We start from the raw sequence: 22,183 nt of genomic DNA, 5'->3' as shown, positions 1-22,183 counted from the left end.
ACATGAACAGTCTATGAAAGTGTTTTAAAAAATAACGTTGCTGACAAAAAAACATGGGACTTTTTTACTGTGAATAATATTCTGACCAGAAAGAATCGAGAAGTTATTTAAGCGCCACTGCCTGGATTCTGCCAGACTGCGAGTGTTTTTACCAGTCGTTATTTTATTAGCGTCAGCGCACATGTCAACATATTGGAAACAACAAATACAATCCTGGCATTTTTATAAGACAGATTTTCCTTTGGTAATTTTTCTGGAAGGGTTTCAGCAGTTCCACTAGAGAACCCTAGGTATTCTAGGGCACCTCTATCCATAAAGTGAAAGTTCGTACCTGCATACTTAAGTTCTTTTTTTTTTCTCCTCTGGGTCTTCGATATCCAAGGAGAATTTATGTTCCCTGTGAAAAAAAATTTAGAGTCACTTGAGTATTACTGCTTTTAGTTAACGTCAGAGAAATAGATATAAAAGAATGCACCCAGTTGGTCCAAATGGCTGACTGTACATTTTCTCTTGTATGTGGTACGTATGTTTTATATGTGAGTATATAATTAATCTGGCTCCGGAGTAGTTTTTAAACATGTTTTAAAAAGAGGCAATTTTTGCACATTATGGTGATTAACACCATTTGTCGATGCTACTCTTACTAATGATCTGCCCTACTTCCAATGTTACTGGTGCAGCTTGTATTTTAAGGATTTTGTTAAGCTCCGCTTTCATTTCTTTTCTCTCTTTTACCCTGAAACCTAAAGTTAGGACATTTTTAAAGTAGTCCAGGGAAGCGATAGGGATGTCAAGGTAGGGGAGTGTGAAAAGCTTCAACCATCCTGTTGATGATGGTTTACCTTACTCATACAATGTTATCCCTCTGACGTGCCTGCACTGCTGGGTGTTTATAAAGCTCATCCCGACAGTCCTGAGGGGTGTGTGATGCTTCCGTTAGCAGCCGGAGGGCAGAGTTTGACTCACACTCAATGCATGCGCTAGTGCTCACGCTTACGTACCTGAGACTTAGTATCAAGCAGCTGAGGTCTGTGACGAGATAGATAGAATACTAAACGAGCAGTGCTATGCTGGGTTAGACCCCTATACTGAACGCTATTGGTAAGTAACTGGGATAGTTTCTAACGCAGAAAGGTTCTCGGTGCATGATCTTTACAAGAAATACTACACTTACAGTGGTCGTGTTCAGCCAACGTCTAACGAACTGCACTGGATTCTGTAACGTAAGTGTTCTGCCTGCAAGTGTTGAGAATCATCCACGTTCCTGTTATATTCAGGAAGGTTTTCGCAGTGACATCTAAAAGCACATAGATTCATCGAGTGAGCAGTTTACCTCATTTAGAATAAGCTTTACCACCACTTTTGAAATGTTTTTGTTAGGGCGTTTGAACTTTAAATGTAGCTCTCCCATTTTCACAGGCCCCAATAACCATCATTAGCTGTAATTACCTACTACTTTTCAGGGGCAATTATTAGTCTTTGACAATCTCTTCATAATTCATTCTGAAAGCCATAAGAGTTAACAACAAGACCACCAGGCAAGTAATGAGCTGGCATGTCAGAGAGCCCAGCCCTTCCTTTGCCTTTGCTGCTGATAGTCACCCTGTCCTCCAGGGGAATGAGATTGGTAGCTGTCAGGGGATTTGTGCTATGAAGAAAGTGTGTTTTGTCAGAAAAAGTTTTATCCTTACATCCCAGATCACTTTAAAGAATTTTGAGGGAATTACTAGCTTTTAAGTAGCATATTGTTTTAAGGTTGGGGGGAAGCCTTGGGAAGGATTCCTGTCTTCACATGAGCACGTTGTATAAAAGCGTGAATACTCGCTGTTCTCCTCAGCCTATCCTAAGAGGTACTACTTCAGGTTTGCACTGGGGTCATTTGCCTTCAACCTTGCTACAGTATTTTATTTATTATCATTGTCTATGAAGAAAAGCTGTGGAGATACAAAGTCACTTAAGACTAGTTACTTACAAAATGGAAGCCACAAGGCAGTGTTGCCTCATGCTTCACTTCTCTCGCGTCATTGGCCCCATTGAGTTGACCCATCTCTGTAATAAGTAAAACCGGTAAAGATGATGTTTTAGATACCCCTCCACCCCCACCCCCACCCTCACCCCTTGTTAAAACCGCATTCCTCCCTAGCGGTCAGCGTAGAGCAGTCTGCTGGCAACACTCAGAACCAAGCGCTTTACTTGTTACGTACTTCTGATGTTTTTTTCAGGCAACACTCAGAACCAAGCGCTTTACTTGTTACGTACTTCTGATGTTTTTTTCAGATTAAGAAGGAAGTATATTTTAAAGATTCTTTTCTTCTTTCCTGGTCTCTAAACTTCCTTGTTTTTTTCTTAGTTTCTGCCTATATTCTGTGAGTTGCTGTTACACAGATGTTTCTAACCGTTTCACTTGTATACCTTAAAAGCCTAATCATTAAATGTATCAATGGTATATGAAGACCCCCATTTAGAAGGAAAAATGATGGTTTGACAGTGTTTTTAAAACTTTCTCATTTCTGAATTTCTGCTGATCATTGAAAAGATTAGACGTTCAGGTCTTCGGAACTATGGTGATGTAAGTCCTCGAGTCTTATGTAGTGAGTGTGCCGGGGCCAGAGATGGCTCAACCCGCTGCAAGGCTTACAGCCAAAATGTCGAACGAGTGGACTTTTCTGCTTGCCGTCATTGTAATTCAGTAAGAACTGAGTTCCAGAAAATAACCTGTTTGCTAATGTAATCTCTTCTTCCCGTTTTCTCTTTCTGTGTTCACAGATTCCCTTCAGGCTCAGCTAATCAATATGGGTGTCATCCCGACCTTAGTGAAGTTACTGGGCATCCACTGCCACAACGCTGCTCTGACAGAGATGTGCCTCGTGGCATTTGGGAACTTAGCAGAACTCGGTACGTCTACACCGCAAGTCGCAAGTGCCATTAACCTATTCAATGCTCTTACAGTGACTGTCTTTATGAACCCCGGATCCATTTACATCATTTTAGTTTTTCCTTTGAGTATTTAAAATACTTTCTTCAGTGTTTAAAAGATAAATTAGATCTTCTTTTGTAATTTGTTTACAGTTGTAACTATTCTGCTTCTCTGGTTATTTTATGTATCAGGATTTAGATTTTAGGAGGTTCGAGTCTATAGCCCAGAAGTAGAGCACTTTTAAGAGTTAGCAAGAAGCCTGTGGCTTTACTCACACCAGAACACACGCAAAGCATGAACATTATAATTTCTTTTTAAGTATAAATTATTTGATTATAGAACCTCAAATGTAAACTGAAGTACCTTCCCATCTTTTCACAAAATCCCTAAAAGTGACAACTTTTGCGTTCATTATAAAATGCACATATATTTTACATCTAGAGAGCATACTATGTGTATGAGTGTGGAAGTCAGAGGATCACATGCAAGAACTGTTTCAGTCCTACCCTGTGGGTCCCTGGGGTTGAACTCAGCTTACCCGTTACCTGCTGAGCCATCTTGTGGGCGTCTGTGCATTTGTAAGAGTATTGTTACAAGCAAAATTGGAGAAACCTTTGACAGTAAGAAGACAGGCAGAATAAGACCAGGCTGCAGGCATTCCTATGTCACAACAAAAGGACTTCGTCTCTTTTTCTCTTCCATTTCTTTCTCTATTTTCTGTCTTGTCTTCTTTCTCCTTTGCTTCCCTCCCAGCTTTTAGAATGAATGGTTCCCACAGCCATGTTTATAATCCATTATGTTTGCAGTCTTTAGTGTTTTGCCCTAACATAGGAGTTAAAGCATAAATCTATTTATTAATCTTCTACTTTATAACGAAACAAAAGGCACCGTTCTTGACTATTGATTTTTCTAAAAGTGTGTGTTTACACACTATAAATGGAAGGCTCTTTGGTACTTTAGTTTGACTCAGAGTTTAAAATAATAGAGAGGGGTGTGTGTCTGTGTGTCTGTCTCAGTGGAGATTTGATGGCAACCTTGGTAAATCTCCCCAGTGTGGGTTCCATGCCTTAATCTCTGCACTCGGGAGAGGCGAGTGTTCTCGTGTGATATGAGGCCAGCCTGGTCTACTATGAGGCTAGCCAAGCTATAGTGTAAGACCCAGTCTGAAAGAAAAAGAGAGAGAGAAAGACTTTAAAAAATATTTCCAGGACAGGTAAGGTGGCTCAGTAGGTGTTGCCTAGACACACTGAAGAGGACAGAGGGCAAAGCTTCAAGGCGGGTTGGCCTTTAAATCATGTGTGGGAGCTCATGCCTTAGTGATGGAGGAAATGCTCAAGGCCTGAGGTGCAATCTGGAACACTGCAAAGACAAATACCGAAATACAGTGGTCAGGTCAGAACCGTATACAAGCACCTCAGCTAAGTGACATTAAAGGTACATCGGCGGCATCTTTTATTCAGCAAGGTAGAATATAATGTATCGTGAACAGTTTTCTCCTTTGCATGAAAAGCCTTGAACGTGTGAATTTATGACTTAGTGATTTTATCGTTGCTATGGTTACCCGTATGTTGCACAGCGAACAATTTTTATGGCTTTGAATGTAACTGGGTCAGAACATTTTCTCTAAAGTTTTAGACATTTTCTCTTTCAAGGGCATTAAAGGTCAGTGCGATGGTTTCCTGGGTTTGAAGAGCACTTGTGTTCTGTAACAGAACAAATGATTGAGCGTCAAAGTAGCAGCGAGTTTCTGCACTTAATTTTTTTTTTTTTTACTTAAAGTTTTGCTCTATTTTTCAGAGTCGAGTAAAGAACAGTTTGCTAGCACAAACATTGCCGAAGAACTGGTAAAACTATTCAAGAAACAAATAGAGCATGATAAAAGAGAAATGATTTTCGAAGTTCTAGCTCCATTGGCAGAAAATGGTAAGGGAAGAAAAAGCAACTTCTGATGTTTGCTTGTGTGGAGTTTCTTAGGTGCTGTAGTGCCAGTTCTTAATTCAAAGCCCTTCCTTGTGTTATTAATGTTACATTTTTGGTTTCTATAACTCTAACTTCAACATTATCTGTGCCATGACTGCATCTAAATCTGGAGAAGCCGCTTTCCAAGTTTGATTTTAAAGTCTTAGCAAAGATGCTCCTACAGTTATTTTTGCTCTGATATAGAACATAGATGAAGGCTTAGGAGATGGTTCAATGGGGACAGTCTTTGCCACTCAAGCATCAGGTTGCAGAACCCATGCAAAAGCCATGGGGCAGTAGGGAGAGGCAGGAACAGACCCCTAGATGCTGTTTCTGACACTTTAGCCTGCCCAGGTTCAAGGAACCATCCTGTCTCACCAAATAGAGTAAGGAACGCTTGAGGAAGACTGCCAGCATTGACATGTGGCCTAAATGTGCACACAGACATACATAGAATTTTAAGAAGAAAAATGAGGTAAAGAACTTAAACTCCTATATGAACCCTCTGAAGACACAGGAGGATAACAGCTCAGCTTTCTAGGCCTGTCTACAATGAGGATATTTCTGAGCCACACCTTTGAGAGAACCGGCTTAAGAGATGGACCCAAAAAGATAGAGTGCATCAGGAAGCAAACAGACTGCGTTGTAAATGACTTTTCAAACACAGTGTCTTTTGCATATTCAGAATATGACAAGACACTGATAAGACAACACACTACACTTGTAAGAACAGGTAGATTGAATCTCCAGACTGGAATTATTGTCCATCGGTTTAAAGTAGGGAGCTGGGAGCTAGAAAGGACGGTACTTGTTGAGTAAAATGCTTGCTAGGCAAGTGTGAGGACCCAAGGTCAAATCCCAGAACCCACATAAACCCATGCATGTGGAATCCCAGCGCTCTTGCAACAGCATGGAAGGCAGCAGCCTGCTGTGCCCAGCAGAGAGCAAGAGAGAGATGGTCTTCAACCAGGCAAAAGGTGAGGACCAGGGCTTGAGGTTGTCCTCTGACCTCCATGTGTGCACCATGAACACCCAGTCATGATCACACACACATGCACACACACGAAAGATTAAAACAGGGCAGTTTGTGTCTTTAGAGAGATGAAAAGCAATCTTTAAGAAAGATGTTTAAATAATAAAAATGCAACATCACAGCATATTCAGAAATAAACAAGTAGAATTCCCAAACTGTAATTTCCAACCTAAATTAGGTGCTTGCTGATGGGCGGGCTTCACAACAGGTCACATATAGTTGAATTAGGGGGTCCTGTGAACTGAAACACAGGAACTCCTGAATGAAGTCAGCGGAAAAGAAGAAAAGTTACACAGAGAACAAGGGATCATCTCGCACTCCCTGGTGGTGGTGGTGGTGGTGGTGGTGGTGGTGGTGGTGGTGGTGGTGGTGGTGGTGGTGGTGGTGGTGGTGATGGTGGTGGTGGTGGTGGTTTTGGTACCAAGAGAGATTAGATGCTTTGGGAATGAATGGTGCACAGGCAACATTTAAAGCCAGGTAGGCAGAAAAGCTCTAAGCTTGGTAGACACAGCAAGTTCTTAGACAGCCAGGGAGACCTCAGAGACACCCTGTCTGAAAAAGACTTCTAAAAGGAAATGCATTTGCACATAATTTAAAATACAACATGGCACGGAAAGTCAGACTCTGCTAAGCAAACCTGGGAATGAGAAACAATACAGTTGGAGGCATTGCATTTTTTTCCCTTAAGACAGGGTCTCTCTATTAAGTAACTGAGTGCCCTGGAACTTACTATGTAGTCTAGACTCGCCCTGAACTCAGAGACCCATGTGCCTCTGCCTTCCAAGTACTGGGATTACAGACATGTGCCACTATACCCAGGTCTGCATTAATTTTTAAAATTGATTTTAGATAAGGTACTGGCTTCAATTTGCAATTTAAAAACGTTTAAATATAGGAGGCTATCCTGACACCAAGCCTAAAAACCTGAGTTCAGTCCCCAAAGCCACAGGTTTAAGTAGAGAACCAATTCCTATAAGTAGTCCTCAGATCACAACATGAGCATACATTCCCGTCTCCATTCCAACACACACACTCACAGAGACAGACAGACAGACAGACAGACAGACAGACAGACAGACAGTAATAAGGAAAGAGCACTAAACTAGCTCTTAGAAATGGTTATTTGGTGATAAAATGAAATATGCGAGTGGTTTGTACTAACACCAGTGACAAGAGACTTAGAAAAGGAGGCTTGTGGTCAGAAGAAATGTATAGAGGGACTTCTTGTATTGTTGACAATTTCTTGATCTGGGTAATAATAATTTTCATAATCGCTTATCCTTAATATGTATATTTTCTGCAGATATGGTTTTTCTCTGCCTTTTAAATAAAGGTTATATCTTAGATAATCTTGATTACCAGACTGGTAGGCTTAGGTTGAGAAGTTCCCAAGATTAATGCATACCTCTGAGTGTGCTTGTGAGGCTCTCCAAGATCAGCTAGGAGTAAGTAGAGACTGTCCTTGCTGTGTCCAGGATTGTCACCCCTTCCTTGGCGTGACCCCTGAAACCTGGGCCTAAGTGTAGCCCGCCCTTTGCTCAGGAGAGCTATTTAGTATATGTATGTGATACAACTTTACACATGCGTACTCATCTGAGTGATAAAGGTGGTCCTTGTGTGTTGATAAGTAAATGTGCTAGGATGTCTGTTTTGCCAAAATGCCGGGCCGGTCTTCACTAAGGCAATGTAAGGTTTCTAAATTGGTGATCACAGTCAAACTGTGAGAAGAAAGCTCCCTCCGTAAGCCTCCTTCTTTGCATATTTTACCCATTCTAAATGCCTTAAACCTCACTCTTCAGGGAGAAACTTCTTTTTCACCTCATTCCTTGGTTCTACAAAATGAAATGTTACCCTGGTCTTCAAGGATTATGCCAAAGACTTACTGTCACCTCCTTACAGAGTGTCTGGATAGTAGTGTTTTTATTTATCGCTTGTTTTCTCATCCACATAAATCCTGTTGAATAGCCACAGGGCTCAGAGTGGTGGGCCTCTGAAAACTTGTTTCTGTATTAATTATTTGCATCCTGTCTATGATTCATTTTGTTTTATGAGCAATTGTAACTTTGTGGTTCAAGGCTTTAGAATTTCTAAGACTTCTTTATCATAGTTTTCAGTTCCAGTTTCTGCACATCTCTGGCTCTAGTGATCTTTTTTTTTTTTTTTTTTTTTTTTTTGGTTCTTTTTTTCGGAGCTGGGGACCGAACCCAGGGCCTTGCGCTTCCTAGGTAAGCGCTCTACCACTGAGCTAAATCCCCAGCCCCGGCTCTAGTGCTCTTTATGTAACCAAGGGAACATCCTACTTAAGCTTGGCCCAGGACAGGTGTAATTTTTAAAGTATTTTAAGATATTCAAAGGAAAATTAATAATCGTTGTGATAATATAAAGTTAAATTTTCTCCATGCTAGTTAACCTAAAATTATAAACATTAAGCATATGTATATTTTAAACTCTTTATTCCACACACCAAGAAACCATCATTGCTGTGTGGGACTCATATACAGCTTATGAAAACCAGTGACCCAAAGTAAAATCCAATCAGAACAATAAAATCACATTCTTTGACAGGAGGAGGTACAGCTGCAGATATAAAGTCCTCTAGAGTAAGATATTGGGACTATAAAACAATAAACAGCATTGGGGTGAAGTTACTATTTCAGTCTTTTTTTTTAATGAAACTATTATATTTTTTTCTGAAGTACCATAGTTTTATCAGTTAACCGTGGAAGATTTAACTTTTTTTTCTTTTCAACTGTACTGTGAAGGTTTTAGAGACATATTGGGAAATGGAATTTAGTGTAAGGAATCACCATGTACTCGTGATCTGAAGATGGTTTACATCAATGAAAACTTGAAGTTCCCTTTAAAAACAAGACTTAGAAATTTACAAACCACAGTAGCCAAACTGCTTCAGCACAAATACCAGTCTGAGTGGTGAAGGTTCAGATTTTCTCACAGTACCATAACTTTTGACAGCTTTTTATTCAAAATACATAGTAGACATATTTTAATTTTACATGACAAATATGTATGTGTATTATAGGCATGTGTGTATAATATACTATTGTCTTTCATCATAATATCTAAAATTATAGTGATACTGGTTGTTGTCAGACCTAAGAGAGACCCCGGATTTTTTGGGTGCTATAAGACATTTTAAGAGGATAGATAATTTCAAATAGAAAAATGAAATTTTTGTATAATTAGTCTGGACCGTCAAATACTTCACCTTGAAACTCAAGTGTTCAGAAGTGGGTTGTTGTTGTTGTTGCTATTGCTGTTGTTGTTGGCAGTGGTGTAGACGTGGGTGTTTTGTGTTTTATCTAAGTTATACATCAACTGATCTTAAAATACACTAGTTAAAATTCTTCAGGACAGGTCACTGTACCAAAGCTTGTGATTTCATTCTCATGGTTCTTTATTCAGACGCCATTAAACTGCAGCTGGTTGAAGCAGGTTTGGTCGAGTGCCTCCTAGAGATTGTTCAGCAGAAGGTGGACAGTACCAAAGAGGATGACCTTGCTGAGCTCAAAACTGCTTCAGACCTCATGGTTTTATTACTTCTTGGAGGTGAGTCTTGACTGCTGCCGACCAAAGGACATGGTCAGCAGGTATTTTAGACCTACTGTGCCTTTCGTAAACAACACTAGGCCTCTCCTTACTTTCCTGTCCTGTTTACTGTTACTGCAATGGTTTTTTTTTTCTTCTTTTCTTCTTTTTCTTTTTTCTTTTTTTTTTTTCGGAGCTGGGGACCGAACCCAGGGCCTTGTGCTTGCTAGGCAAGTGCTCTACCGCTGAGCTAAATCCCCAACCCTTACTGCAATGGTTTTGAAACCTTGTACACACCATGAAAAGTTAAGTCCCTGCTGTCTTCAGTACCTGAAGACCTGTCATGAGCACTGAAGGCAGGCTGGCCCTTGGAAACTTGGGCTACACAATTCATAAACTTCAGTGTCTAAATGCTACTAATAACCAATTACGAGATGTCTACTTTCCCCGTTGGATATCCACGTGGGAACATGGGTTTGTCACTCCTAATCATAGTTCCTTATTTAACGATTTGTTTCATTTCCCTGCAGATGAATCCATGCAGAAACTTTTTGAAGGAGGAAAAGGCAGTGTGTTCCAAAGGGTGCTCTCTTGGATTCCATCGAATAGCCAGCAGCTGCAGCTTGCTGGGGCATTGGCCATTGCAAATTTTGCCAGGAATGGTATGCACATTAGTTACTCCATGTGGATGAGACGTTCTGCATTTCTTAAGTGTCTGCTTATCTGTCACATCAACAGTGCTGCGTTCAGAAATGTCTACGTGTTGTTTCCTCAGTCCTTTAGAAGTCTTTACTGACTTACTAATATATGACATATTTTGTATAGCAATCTGAATTCTGATGTAGAAAGATCCGTGATCGTGTGGTGGTTTTGAATACTCGGTGCTTCAGGTTTAGGGACCTTGAGCATATCCATCTAGTGGGATCCTTCCCCAGTTACGTTATCTTGGCTGTAATAATCTGAGTATTCACTTTTGTGTTATTGCGTTATTTCCTTACATCTGTACTTACATATCAATAATCCTGTGGGTGTGCAGTATTTAGTTTAATAATCTTTCAAAGGCACTGGACCTTGTGAAATCTGATACTCTTGATAGCTAATCTCAGAACTCTTACTATGTCTAGAAAATATGGACTGTGTTTCTAGTTCAATTTGATTCCACTGTAAACTATTCATATATCACAGGTTGAGTGCCCCTTAGTCCAATATGCTTGAGACGTAAAGTGTTAGATTTTCTCAGGTTTCGGAATATTTATATAGGCATTAGGCAGTGTCTTGGCCAGAAGGCCAGCTCCCAAACATGAAATGTATCAGTTTCCTGTACAGTTGATGCATGTATCCTAAAATTCGTTTAGATGGTATTTTTAGTGCATCCTCACTGTGACTGGTTGACCACATAAATTCAGTTTCAGGTTCTACTCCCAGGGTCATATTTGTCATTACCCGAATATTTCAGACTTAAGGTTTTGCTTCAGGAACGTTTGACCTTACAGACGATCATGGCTGACTTACTTTGTCTTCCCTTCTCTTTAGAAGAACAATAGTTCTTTGGTAAAGGCCTGGTGTGGGTCAGTGGAGAGTGTAAAAGAGTTAGTGCCATAGGATACTTAGACACTTTTTTTTAACGAAGGAGGAAATTTGCCTTTGTTTTGCGTAGATGGGAATTGTATTCATATGGTAGACAATGGGATTGTAGAAAAACTCATGGATTTGCTGGACAGACACGTAGAAGACGGGAACGTGACGGTACAGCATGCAGCACTGAGCGCCCTCAGGAACCTAGCCATTCCAGGTAAGCAGCAGCATTTGTGTGGCTCATGGACCTCCCTGGCAGCACAAGGGGGAGAGCCTGCTGTGTGGTACCTGCCTTTAGTCCCAGCCCTTGGAAGGCAGAGTGGTTGAATGGTCAGTCTTATGTAATTAGTGAGTTCCAGGATTGCCGGGGCCACGTGGGTGTCTTAAAGGGAGAGGAGGGGCTAGGAAGAGTCTTTAAATTACTCATCTTGTTCCTGGCTAAGAAATGGAGACCATATGTTAAAATGTGTTTTCTGCGACAATACAAACCGATCTCATAAGACAGCTAGAAGAATTTATCACGTTTATGAGCGCCTCGATTTTCTTTAATGACATGCGTAAACATTCTTAGATATGTTCAGGTGAAGTCAGATATGACATATATGAACAGAGTCCACTAAAGAATCAGTATAAAGGTCGGGGGCTCTTTTTTGATTTTTTTTTTCATCCCATAAGCAGATACATAGTTTTGAAAAGGGCCTTGATGTATCTTTGGATCAACAGTTTTGAGCCATGGGGAAAACCATGCAGATGATTGCTGTTTAATTCTTTTATTCCCCTGTCGAAACTTAAACTTCTGACAAATCAGTGTAGTGACAGGAAGCCCCAATTGAAATGGTTCTGATTTGTTTGCATATCATCAGCGTCTAATAATGTCTGTCACATTTGTATTAGTACAGTTGACTCAAATACGGCAATAAAGAAAAGCACTAGAGTGAGTGCATGAGTATTTTACAAAATGTAAACATTTTCAGATTTATTTTACACATTTTCTAATTAAATGCTTTAAAATTGTGTTTAAAAAACCTAGAATGAATTATGACTGCTATGTTCCTGTAAACAGGATACTTACTTGCATATACCCAATCTCATGTTTTATTTGTGCCCCACACACACCTTGGGCAGGGGAGTTGAGACAGGCTGTATCCCAAGTTAGTCTCAAATTCAATATGTAGATTATAAGGACCTTGAATTTCTGATTCTCTTGCCTCAACATCCCACGTTCTAACTGCTGGCATAACCCAACATGCCCAACAGCCCCACCCTTAGCATTTCCAAATAGAAGTTATAAAATGGGGCCTTAACGCCAGTAAGTACCAGATGTGTGTTGAATGAATGTTCCTCGAGAGTGTTAACACCATTTTAACCATAGTCTCTTTTTCTTTCTAGTTGTAAATAAAGCAAAGATGTTATCAGCCGGGGTCACAGAGACGGTTTTGAAGTTCCTTAAATCTGAAATGCCCCCAGTTCAGTTCAAACTCCTGGGAACGCTAAGAATGTTAATAGATGCACAAGGTAAAGAAATGGTTTCCAAGTCACGTTCTTGGTGCAGTGTTCTGACTTACGTGTCCTTAGCTTTAAAGGGTCTTGATTTTCTCGTTGTCAGAACTATGGACTGGTAAAAGTAAATGGAAAAGGAGAGTTTAAAAGAGATTAATTTTAGACTTAATTTTTATGCTAAATGATTTTGAGTAAAAATCATGTTGTATATTATTATTAATATCTAAGTCCTGTGTGTGTTGATCTGTTACCGGCCCCTAAGCACCCTTTGTGCTTAGACATTTCCTCCCCATGTTTGTCTTGTCTTGAAAACCATATTTTAGTACAGGGATAGTCAAAATTTTTACAGATTTATCTTATATTTTCTATTTGAGGACACAATAAAAAAGTGTCTAGGAGTAGCCTGGTTTGTTTGTTGTTTTTATGTTTTTTCAAATTCTTAATCCTTCTCTGTCCTGATTGTTTGGAGTCCTTTGGAAAACCCTTTGTTTCAGTCTGCCAGAGCATTACCAGACTGTTAGGCTTACCCCTGATATGAAGTTACATGTTCTGGCGTCTGTGCGAAGCCTGTAATGTTATCGGATAAGCTAAATAGCCCACCAGGCGAGGACCGCTTGCAGTAATTGCTTTTATAGAAGTGTCGCACTGTTTTGAGAACTGCTTTCACGTCAGCTGACGGCCTGTCGGTGATTCGGTCTGTCTTTGGTTTGCCTTGTTTCCTACAGCAGAAGCTGCTGAGCAACTGGGAAAGAACGCTAAGTTGGTGGAGCGCTTGGTTGAGTGGTGTGAAGCCAAAGATCATGCCGGTGTGATGGGCGAGTCAAACAGACTGCTGTCCGCTCTCATACGACACAGTAAATCAAAAGTGAGTCCCAGACGATGCCGTCCGCTGACCAGCATCAGATTGGTCACTGTGGAGGCCAGCACTGTAGAGCCTCTCCTCATGCTCACCCGCTCATGGATTCTCTACAGATATGCTGATCTCCAGGAACAGCAGGAAATAAAGACTGGTGCTTTCCTTTCATTCCGTTACGTCACACTTAAAAGTAAGGCTTTGGCGGTAGGAGCTGGGAGGAAGTGAAGAAGGACTTTTCCGGGCAAAGACTTGGATATGCTTGACCCAGATGTCGGAGATTTAATAGGAAACAGCAAGGGTAGATCTATTGGAGAGCGTGCACAGGGGGTATTGTTGGAATTAAGATGAATTATATGCCAGGTAAAGTATCTGGGTTAGATTCTCCAGAAAAGTATGTCTGCCACACGCTTCCCTCCAACACTACGGGGGACTAAATCAGATCTGGGTATTTTAGGAGGGACTCTACCACTGAGCTGCATCCCCAGCCGTTTTGCATTTTTCTTTTCAGACAGAGGGAAGGCAGTAGAATCAGCAGCCCTCTATGTGTACTAGTGATACTTCTTTAAGTAGGTCTGAGTTTTATGCGTGGTACCAGTTAGGGCCGTGCCAGTCACGTGACAAAGCACAGAAGAGCAGTTCACTTTCCCTCAGTTCTGTGTTCTAGGCCACTTTGCCAAACTGTCCTAGAGGGTTTGTCCTTAGCTGTCTTTGCCTCAGGAGATTCCCCACCAATAGTTCAGAGTTCATACAAACCATCATTTTTTCAGCTATGTTATATATGACTGTGGAACTCCGATAAACTTCTGTTCTATTTGGTAGCAAGGGAAAAAGAGAAACAAACGAAAATCCACATGACTAAACCCCAAACTTGTTGTACATGGGAAAAGTCATACCAACTTTTAAAACAACCATATTTAGGAACCAAAACTTTTACATGCTATACTACTGAGTTAAAATTTAAATATTAAAATGTTTTATGCATTTTATTTGTCATAGGTACCTCTTTACTTCGTCTGACATCATCCCCCCAAATTAAAAAAAAAAAAAACATTTTTAAGTGCCCATTAAATATCCATCTGCATGTAGGTTCTTGGAAAGATGAAAATATGTGGCCTGTATCTTTGGAGACGTGTATACCCATGTGTGTGCACATGTAACAGAAAAGAACTTGTAACTATATAGGAGTTGGTCACATAATTTAGGTTTACAATTCAATATACATGGTTCTATTTTTCGCCTTACATGTTGTCTCAGTTGAGGGCTTCTATTGCAGCAACAAAACACCATGAACAAAAAGCAGGTTGGGAATAAAAGGGGTTTATTTGCCTTGCACTTCCATAGTCCATCAGGGGAGGAGTCAGGACAGGATCTCAAACAGGATCTGATGCAGAGGCCACAGAGAGGTGCTGTTTACTGGCTTGCTGTTCCTCTTGGCTTGCTCAGCTTGCTTCCTTAGAGATCCCAGAACTCCAGCCCAGGGATGGCACCACCCACCATGGGCTGGGCCCTCCCCCATTGATCACTAATTGAGAAAATGCCTTACTGCTGGTTCTCATGGAGGCATTTTCCCAACTGAGGCTCCTCCTCTCTAATGATGCTTGTGTCAAGTTGACACACAAAGCCAGCTAGTGTGTGATGTGTCTTCTTCCTACGTTTGAAAATAAGCTGCTCAAGAGCCGTAGAAACATTTGTTTCCACATGTCTGTAGTCGGCATTTGAAGCATAGTCATTACATGAGATCCAAACCAAGATCATGGCTATTAAAGACTGGGTGTGGTAATACACAGCAGGCAGAAACAGGGGCATCTCTTAAGCTTTATGTCAGCTGGATTTACATAGCCTACCTCTGCCAGGGCTCCATAGTGAGCCCTGTCTGAAAAAAGAACAGATGGACAGATACAGGGTTTTATGTAGGCTTAATTACAGAAATAATGTGTCCCCTTTTGTTATTTTATGGTTAACAGCATGCATTCAAACATTTTTTAATAAACCCCCTATAATCCTCTAATAACTGATTAACTTGTCCAAGAGTTTGTTTTTGAAGTTGCATCTCCAAACTATATACTGACCATAATTTGGGAAAAGCTTTAGAATAAAATTTTGAAATAATATAACAATGAATACATTGCCTGCAGAGTTTTCTCAATTGTTAGTTATCTCCTTTTTTATAGAACTGTTGCCTTTTTGTCAATTGGCAGGAGTGAGGGATTACAAGGTTTCATTAAGAACTGTTTACTGTTCTAGTTGGAGGTATAAACCTAGAGAATGGGGCCTTAAAAGGAGGCTGGGTAAAGTCTCATGCAGTGGCCAGCTGTATTCAGAACATCAGATGATGTATACTCTGACGGATAAGAAGAGTCACCCAAATCAAGTTTACAATCATGGGGATACACCAGAAGAGGCAAAAACATGTTTTTCTGTAGAGGCATATGAATTATAACAGCTGACGTAAACTCTCTCTGGGAGGAGCACAGAAACACATCCCCAGAGCAATTCTGTATCTAGAAGAAGCTAAAGGTACAGGATTACCTTGGTTCCTTGGAGTTTTCTCACAAGCACTCAGAATCTCACATAACTCCTTATTTGAACAAAGAACCACTAGTTTCCCAAGGCCTCGCACTTCTCCAAATCCTTGTAAATCTGAGGCGGTTATTAATGCTTTTGTTCATTAACTGACCAAAATTAAGCAAAAATGTTTCCATCTTTTGTTCTTAATATTGGTTAGAAGTGGATCTAAAGTCAGAAAAGGTGTGTTAAATACCCCGTCCAGCCAGGCATAGATGGGCATTCCACTATATGCCGTGGACTTGGGAGGCTGAGAACAGAAGGATCACAACTCAAAACCAGCCTGGGCTACTTGAAATTAAACAAGCCCACATCAAATTATTACGTATACAAAAGACTGAAAAGAGCGAAAGGCCTTAGACAAAGCCTGCAGTTCTGAATACCAGATGTGGGGCTAGTTCCATAGAGACAGCTGCTACCTTATAAACCTAGGACTTGGGACTTGGCAGGTGCTTGTGTACATTATGAATGAGAGAGTGCTGGTTTGAATCCATGCACTACCACTTAATAGCTGTGTGAGCTTGTTCCAAACCTATAAATTATTAATCGTGAGTTATGCAGGTTACAATGTGATAATTTTATACACACACATTGGGTAATATATCAGGGCAGTTAGCATTTCCTTTAAACATTTTTAAATATTTTATTAACATAATCATACATATTTATGGTCTAGTAGGTAGAACTTTAATTTGTATATAGTAGGTACTAGTTAGTTGGTATAATTTATATACCCATTTTTTTTATCATGTGTCTAAAACTTTTGGGCTCCTCACTGGTTATTCATTAAATATAAACAGTAATTGTCAACTCCAGACAAGTACCCTCATTAACACCACCGTGCGGTAGAGTAAAGAAACTATTATTTCTACCTGCATTGGGATACCCAATGATTCAACTTTTCCTGTAAGCCCACTAAGGGGCATCTGACTCCATTGTGTGTGTGCCTAGGAATGGGATACCCAAATTATTTGCTGTTTCCATGCTTAAGTTCTTGAGAGACCTCTGCAGTGCTCTCCTTGGCGGCTGTACTTAGTTGTGGTTCCACTGATGGCATATGAGAACGTTAATGAAAATTCACTCTCCTTTTCTCCGTATCCTTTGGTAGTCACTAGTGAAAAGGCGTCCGCAATGTTGACATGAGTCTCCTTCAGAGCTAATGAATGTCCTTTATTCTGTAAACCTATTGGCTATTTGATTTTGAGATTATCAGTTCATACCGTTTGCCATTTTTTAATTGGGCGATTTGGAATGAGCATTTTTAAATACTTACATATTCTGAATGTTAACCTTGTCTTGCTGTGGAGAGTCTTTGCCTGCTCTGCCATTGATCTGTTTTGGCGTGCAAAAACATTTTTCTGATTTTAGTTCCATTTCTCTGGTTTTGCTTTGGTTTCCTGTGCTTTGGAGGAAACAAAAACCACCTGTTCTGTGCATAGCTCAGTGCTTTAGAATTTGTTCTGTGTTGTCTTCTAGTATTTTCATAGTTTGGGATACTATATTTAGGCCTTTGCCCCCTGCCCTCCTGTTAAATTAATCTTCATGTGGGAAGAAATCACAAGTATTGCTTGTAAATAGTTTTCCCAATACCGTTTGCTGAAGACTCTCTCTCTCTCGGTGTTCACTTCGATGCCTATGTCAGTGAGGAGTCGTCTGTGAACGCAGAGGCTTGTTTCTCGGTATCGTGTTGTGTTTGTCAGCATCTACTCTGTGCCATCATCGTGAAATTTGAGTTTCTGTAGCTTTGAAGTGTGCATCGGGAAGGTGAGGGTAGCATGATCCACTGTAGCTCTGTTTAAGGATTGCCCTTCCAGGCCTCTTTTGCTTCCCTATGGATTTTCTGATCTGTTTGATTGATCATGTAGCCGTGTGAAGAAACCACAGTCTGACCAAAGGCTACACTAAAAGAGCTCCCTTTCTTGCCGTGGGTCCGCGGTGCAGGAGTCCGGAGGTTGAGCGTTTGTTTAACTCCGTGAGGTGTCCAGCTATGGCTCAGCTGTGGGTTGCTGTTGGGTTTAGTCTCTGCAGACAGGACTTGTGACGAGTCAACAATGCAGTAAACGCCTCTGTCACAGAGTACTCGGTTAGAGGTGTAGCTGGGGCCTTAAAGAAGAGCAGATCTCCACTCACAAATCCTTTCCTCTTCAGATGCTTCCAACCCCATGCCCATGTTCATTGCCCGGCACTCATTTTTGATTCCCGGTTCATATGGCATTCAAGTCAGTTGTCAGTAGTTGCTCGTTTGGACAAAAGCGTATTCTTCCCTTTCTCCCAAAGAAAGTCTTATCTGCTTGAGAGCTCAACCAAGGCAGCAGAACAACGGTGGACTCCCAAACCATTTAGTAATGGTCTAGCACCCCCACCCCATTATGTTTGGCATAGCTCTGTGAATGGAGGTGCCTGTTTCCTAAGGATGGGGACCCTGTCTGTTGACCACAGGCATAAAACAAGCAAACAGTGGCAGAATGAAGCACCTTGTGTCTCTTGCTTGTTAGTGGGAGGTGGTGTAACTCTTTTACACTCTTCATGGACCTCACAGAGTTGGGTAAGTAGGATGTGTGGGGTAGCCTGTCAGCAGTGTGAATACTCCATTTGGTGCTCACCTTGTGATAGTGTCTTTCAGTGGTTTTTAAGCTGCTGTCGTGCTAGTGTTTGTGGGCTGTGGATACAGGTGAGGCAGCAGCCTTTGTAGTCCGCCTCATTCCCTGTCTTCAATTGCTGTTAAAAGACCCTATGCCACATGCGGTGTGGCATTTGTGAACAACTATGTCAAAGGACAGCTCGCCCAACAGCTGCGTGCTATTTGCTTGGAAGTCTGCCCCTTTGAGTCTTCTCCCAGCCATGCCCTTGAATAACTGTGTTCAGTAATTGGGGAAAGCTCTGAAGTTGGGATATTCAGTCATGGGATGGCAAGGGAGGCCACCACCCATCAAGAGGTCTCTGTCCATGAAGATCCTAGGAAGGAGCCATGAACTTCAGTGAGGAGTTCAGAGATTCTCAGGTCAGATTTAGCATTAATATTCCGTTTTCAAATCCGTCTTGTCCAGTCAAATGTAAAATTTTGTACTCCGGACTCCTGTGGTCATGTCCACTGATGCTATGTCTGACAGATGTTTCCAGGGCTGGCAGGCCTGTGAGCAGCCCAGCACAGGGCAGAGTTCATGTGCGTTCACACTGACCAGTGGCGTCATACTTGGGAATATTGTATTTCTTTCAGAGCTGTTCTGAATTCTGTCCTAAGATTTAGCTCTCCAGAAGTCTCCACTGACTCACAGGTCTCCCCATGATTAGTCACCTCAGCCATGTGCAGTGGCTTCCTGCACTCATACCATTAGGTGAGTTCATTCTTTCCAACGGCAGGGAGCGAAAACGGAAGAAGTAGAGGCTAAGTCGCCCACCTACCAAGTAGGCATGCTGCTTCGCGCTTGAAAAGTGTAATGTTCCCTGGTTATTAGGTCTTTTAAAAAAGCCCATTCAGACAGGCTTTTCTATATCTAAAACGTCTAGAGACTTTGCTGATCTCCAGGGTTCACATAAGACTCCTTACTTAGTTCAACCATTGCGATTGAAATGTTTAAGAGAAGCTAACTGAATAGCTGGATTTATTTTTTTGGAGAATTATCATTTAAGTTATATTTTTTGGACCGTCTTGGCTTCAGAAATGGTGGTAGTAGTCTTTATTTCGGGGGGCAGGGGGAGTCTTGAAGTTAAAACATAGCCCTAAATAGGTTTGTGAAGCCTCTTTGGACCATGTAAAGCAGCTGGCTGTAGCACAGTGAACACAGCAAGTGTACATTTGCTTTGTCCATATTTGGTTTGGAGCAAGGGTCTGGACACTGACTTCCTGGATTTGAACCTTTGCTTTCCCCAAGCCTAGCCCCAGTCTGACTTGGACAAATCGCACTTTTCATTTATCAACTGGAGACGGTATCTTGCTCAGAGAATCCTCTGCAGGGTGAAAATGAGCTGTGTCTCTAAGTTCTTACCATATTCTATCAGGAAAGCCAGCCATTGAGCCAGCCATACTCAATGGAGAAGCCATTGAGTAAACATTTGTTAAAGTAGTTGCAGAGATGACAGACATTTGGAAAAGAAAATGGGGGTTGGGGATTTAGCTCAGTGGTAGAGCACTTGCCTAGCAAACGCAAGGCCCTGGGTTCGGTCCCCAGCTCCGAAAAAAAGAAAAAAAAAAAGAAAAAAGAAAAAGAAAATGCTCAGACACCCATTCTGATGAGAGGTGACTTGCTTGGACTACATGCTTGGCCTCAGAGACTGTTTCTCATTACAAGATTCATCCATTCCTTTGTTCGTTCAGTCAGTCATTCATTTCCTGTTATTCTGCCACAGCGCACTATTGATTTAAAAAGAGAAAGAAAGAAATCACAGACCTTCTTTGGGAATCACATGAGTCTGCTAATGTTTTCTGGTCTTTAGTCAGTAAGATCCTCTGAAAGTTCTATGAAACTCTTGAGTGATTTTAAAAATTAAATCCAACATTCTAATAAACCCTTACCTTGTTAACAAGTAGGTAATACTTAGGAAGTTAGAAAAGGGTTTAAAGCACCATTTCTGGAACGCGTGAGGTGGCTTAGTGGGCAGTGGGGCTTATGGCAAGTCTGGGTCCCTGAGTTTATCTCAGATCCCACACAGTGTTAGGGAGAATTCCCAGGATTGTCCTCGGACCTCCGTACCACACTTGCACTCACATGCACAAACACAATAAACAATAAATACAATTTTAAAGCAGGTTAAAGGGGAAAGACTTAGCAGCCGCCAGAGCACAGCTGCCCATAAAAAAAATGTAATTCTTAAATGCCACTTGTGATCGTTGGGCTCAAAGCAGTGATATTTTCTATAAAGGGTTGATTTAAAATTTTATGTGCGATAGAAACATAAAGGAAGCCATTTTAAATAGTTCAGAAAATTATAAAAGTACTCATAATTACAGTTAGATGTATATATAATTGAAGCTAACAGGAAGTAAAGTATTCTGAAATTTAGATTTTCCATGAAATTGCTATGAACGTAAGAGTTACAAGCTCACAAAATTTGTAGCAGGGTGAAGACAAACTAGTTCCTAGGAAGAACTGTAACTGCACCTGACCTTTTATCATATATCTTACATGTCCTTTTATATGATAACTTCGTATAATAACCACAAAACATATGGAAGATAAATCATGTTGCAGCCAGAGCCACTTGACAGAAACACAGGCTCGGAGTGTGCTCTGCCAAGGTCAGTGTTGATATTAGGACTTAACTACACTAGAACTCCCACTGCCTCTCCCTTAGTGTCACACTAAGAAATTGTGGCGAAGGTTCTATTTAGGTTTTGTTGTTGGTTTTGTGTGTGTGTGTGTGTGTGTGTGTGTGTGTGTGTGTGTGTGTGTGTGAAAAATAAATGTATATGCACTATTTTTTTCTGCAATTAAAATCTTTTATTCCCTTCCCTCCAAACACTCCCATATACCCTTCCTCTCTTTCAAATTCATGACCTTGTTTCTCACTAATACTGTGTGTGCACACGTGTGTGTGTGTGTGTGTGTGTGTGTGTGTGTGTGTGTGTGTGTGTGTATGTGTGTGTTTTCAGGACTGATTGTATGGTATTGGACAACCAGTTGGTGTGTTCTTTCCTGGGGAAGGCCTTTCTCCTGCTCTCAGTTTTTTTGACATGCAATTTTCTCAAATTTGTCAAGTCAAACAAAGGAGTAAAAGATAATTTTAAAATGTTTTTTTAAATTATTTAAAAAAAAAAAGACCTTTACCCAGAGTTCCTAGAGTCCTGCTTTGGGGAAGTGGGGGAAATGAAATGGTACTTTTCGTTCTTTAGATTCAGTAGCTTTTAGGCCTTCCTTGGTAGGAAGTGAAATGGTCTTTTTCACTTAGGCAATTTAAGTTGTCGTGTTTTGAAGAATTTATTTAAAGCTAAAAGCTTTTCTTTAGTGTACGGTTAAAATGCAGTGATGCCTTACAGGACACTGTCACACATATCCACTCAACAATGAGTTGACTGATGGGAACGCCATCTCCCTTTGTGTAGAATTAAGGTTGGTAATGCTGTGATATTTATTTATTGTAGGATGTAATTAAAACCATTGTACAGAGCGGTGGCATCAAGCATCTAGTTACCATGGCAACTAGTGAGCATGTGATAATGCAGAATGAGGCTCTCGTCGCGTTGGCACTAATTGCAGCTTTGGAATTGGGTGAGTACCTGGCCGACAGACTTACT

General features: G+C 40.9%; 1 protein-coding gene and 1 long non-coding RNA gene across 8 annotated transcripts in view; one reads left to right on the top strand and one right to left on the bottom strand.

Moving 5' to 3' along the window:
• LOC120100955 (uncharacterized) overlaps positions 1-2,084 on the bottom strand; it is a 31,911-nt gene extending 29,827 nt beyond the window's left edge. The window contains exons 1-3 of the long non-coding RNA XR_010063960.1: positions 1,973-2,084; positions 1,175-1,297; positions 332-397 (exon numbers count right to left, since the gene is read on the bottom strand). This is a non-coding gene — a long non-coding RNA (uncharacterized LOC120100955). The remainder of the gene's footprint in view (positions 1-331; positions 398-1,174; positions 1,298-1,972) is intronic.
• Positions 1-22,183, top strand: part of Rap1gds1 (Rap1 GTPase-GDP dissociation stimulator 1) — a 144,843-nt gene that overhangs the window by 113,047 nt on the left and 9,613 nt on the right. For 5 of the 7 annotated variants that reach the window (XM_039102470.2, XM_063281978.1, NM_001107728.2 and 2 more), the window contains 8 exon segments: positions 2,767-2,895; positions 4,715-4,840; positions 9,333-9,476; positions 9,986-10,117; positions 11,113-11,247; positions 12,420-12,545; positions 13,256-13,395; positions 22,031-22,157. In XM_039102470.2, the coding sequence (XP_038958398.1) occupies positions 2,767-2,895; positions 4,715-4,840; positions 9,333-9,476; positions 9,986-10,117; positions 11,113-11,247; positions 12,420-12,545; positions 13,256-13,395; positions 22,031-22,157 (1,059 nt within the window). 7 annotated transcript variants of the gene reach the window in all.

The sequence above is a fragment of the Rattus norvegicus genome, chromosome 2 (assembly GCF_036323735.1).
Source record: "Rattus norvegicus strain BN/NHsdMcwi chromosome 2, GRCr8, whole genome shotgun sequence".
Lineage (NCBI taxonomy): Eukaryota > Metazoa > Chordata > Mammalia > Rodentia > Muridae > Rattus > Rattus norvegicus.
The sequence above is the reverse complement of the archived record's forward strand: the minus strand, read 5'-3'. Positions and strand labels throughout refer to the sequence as shown.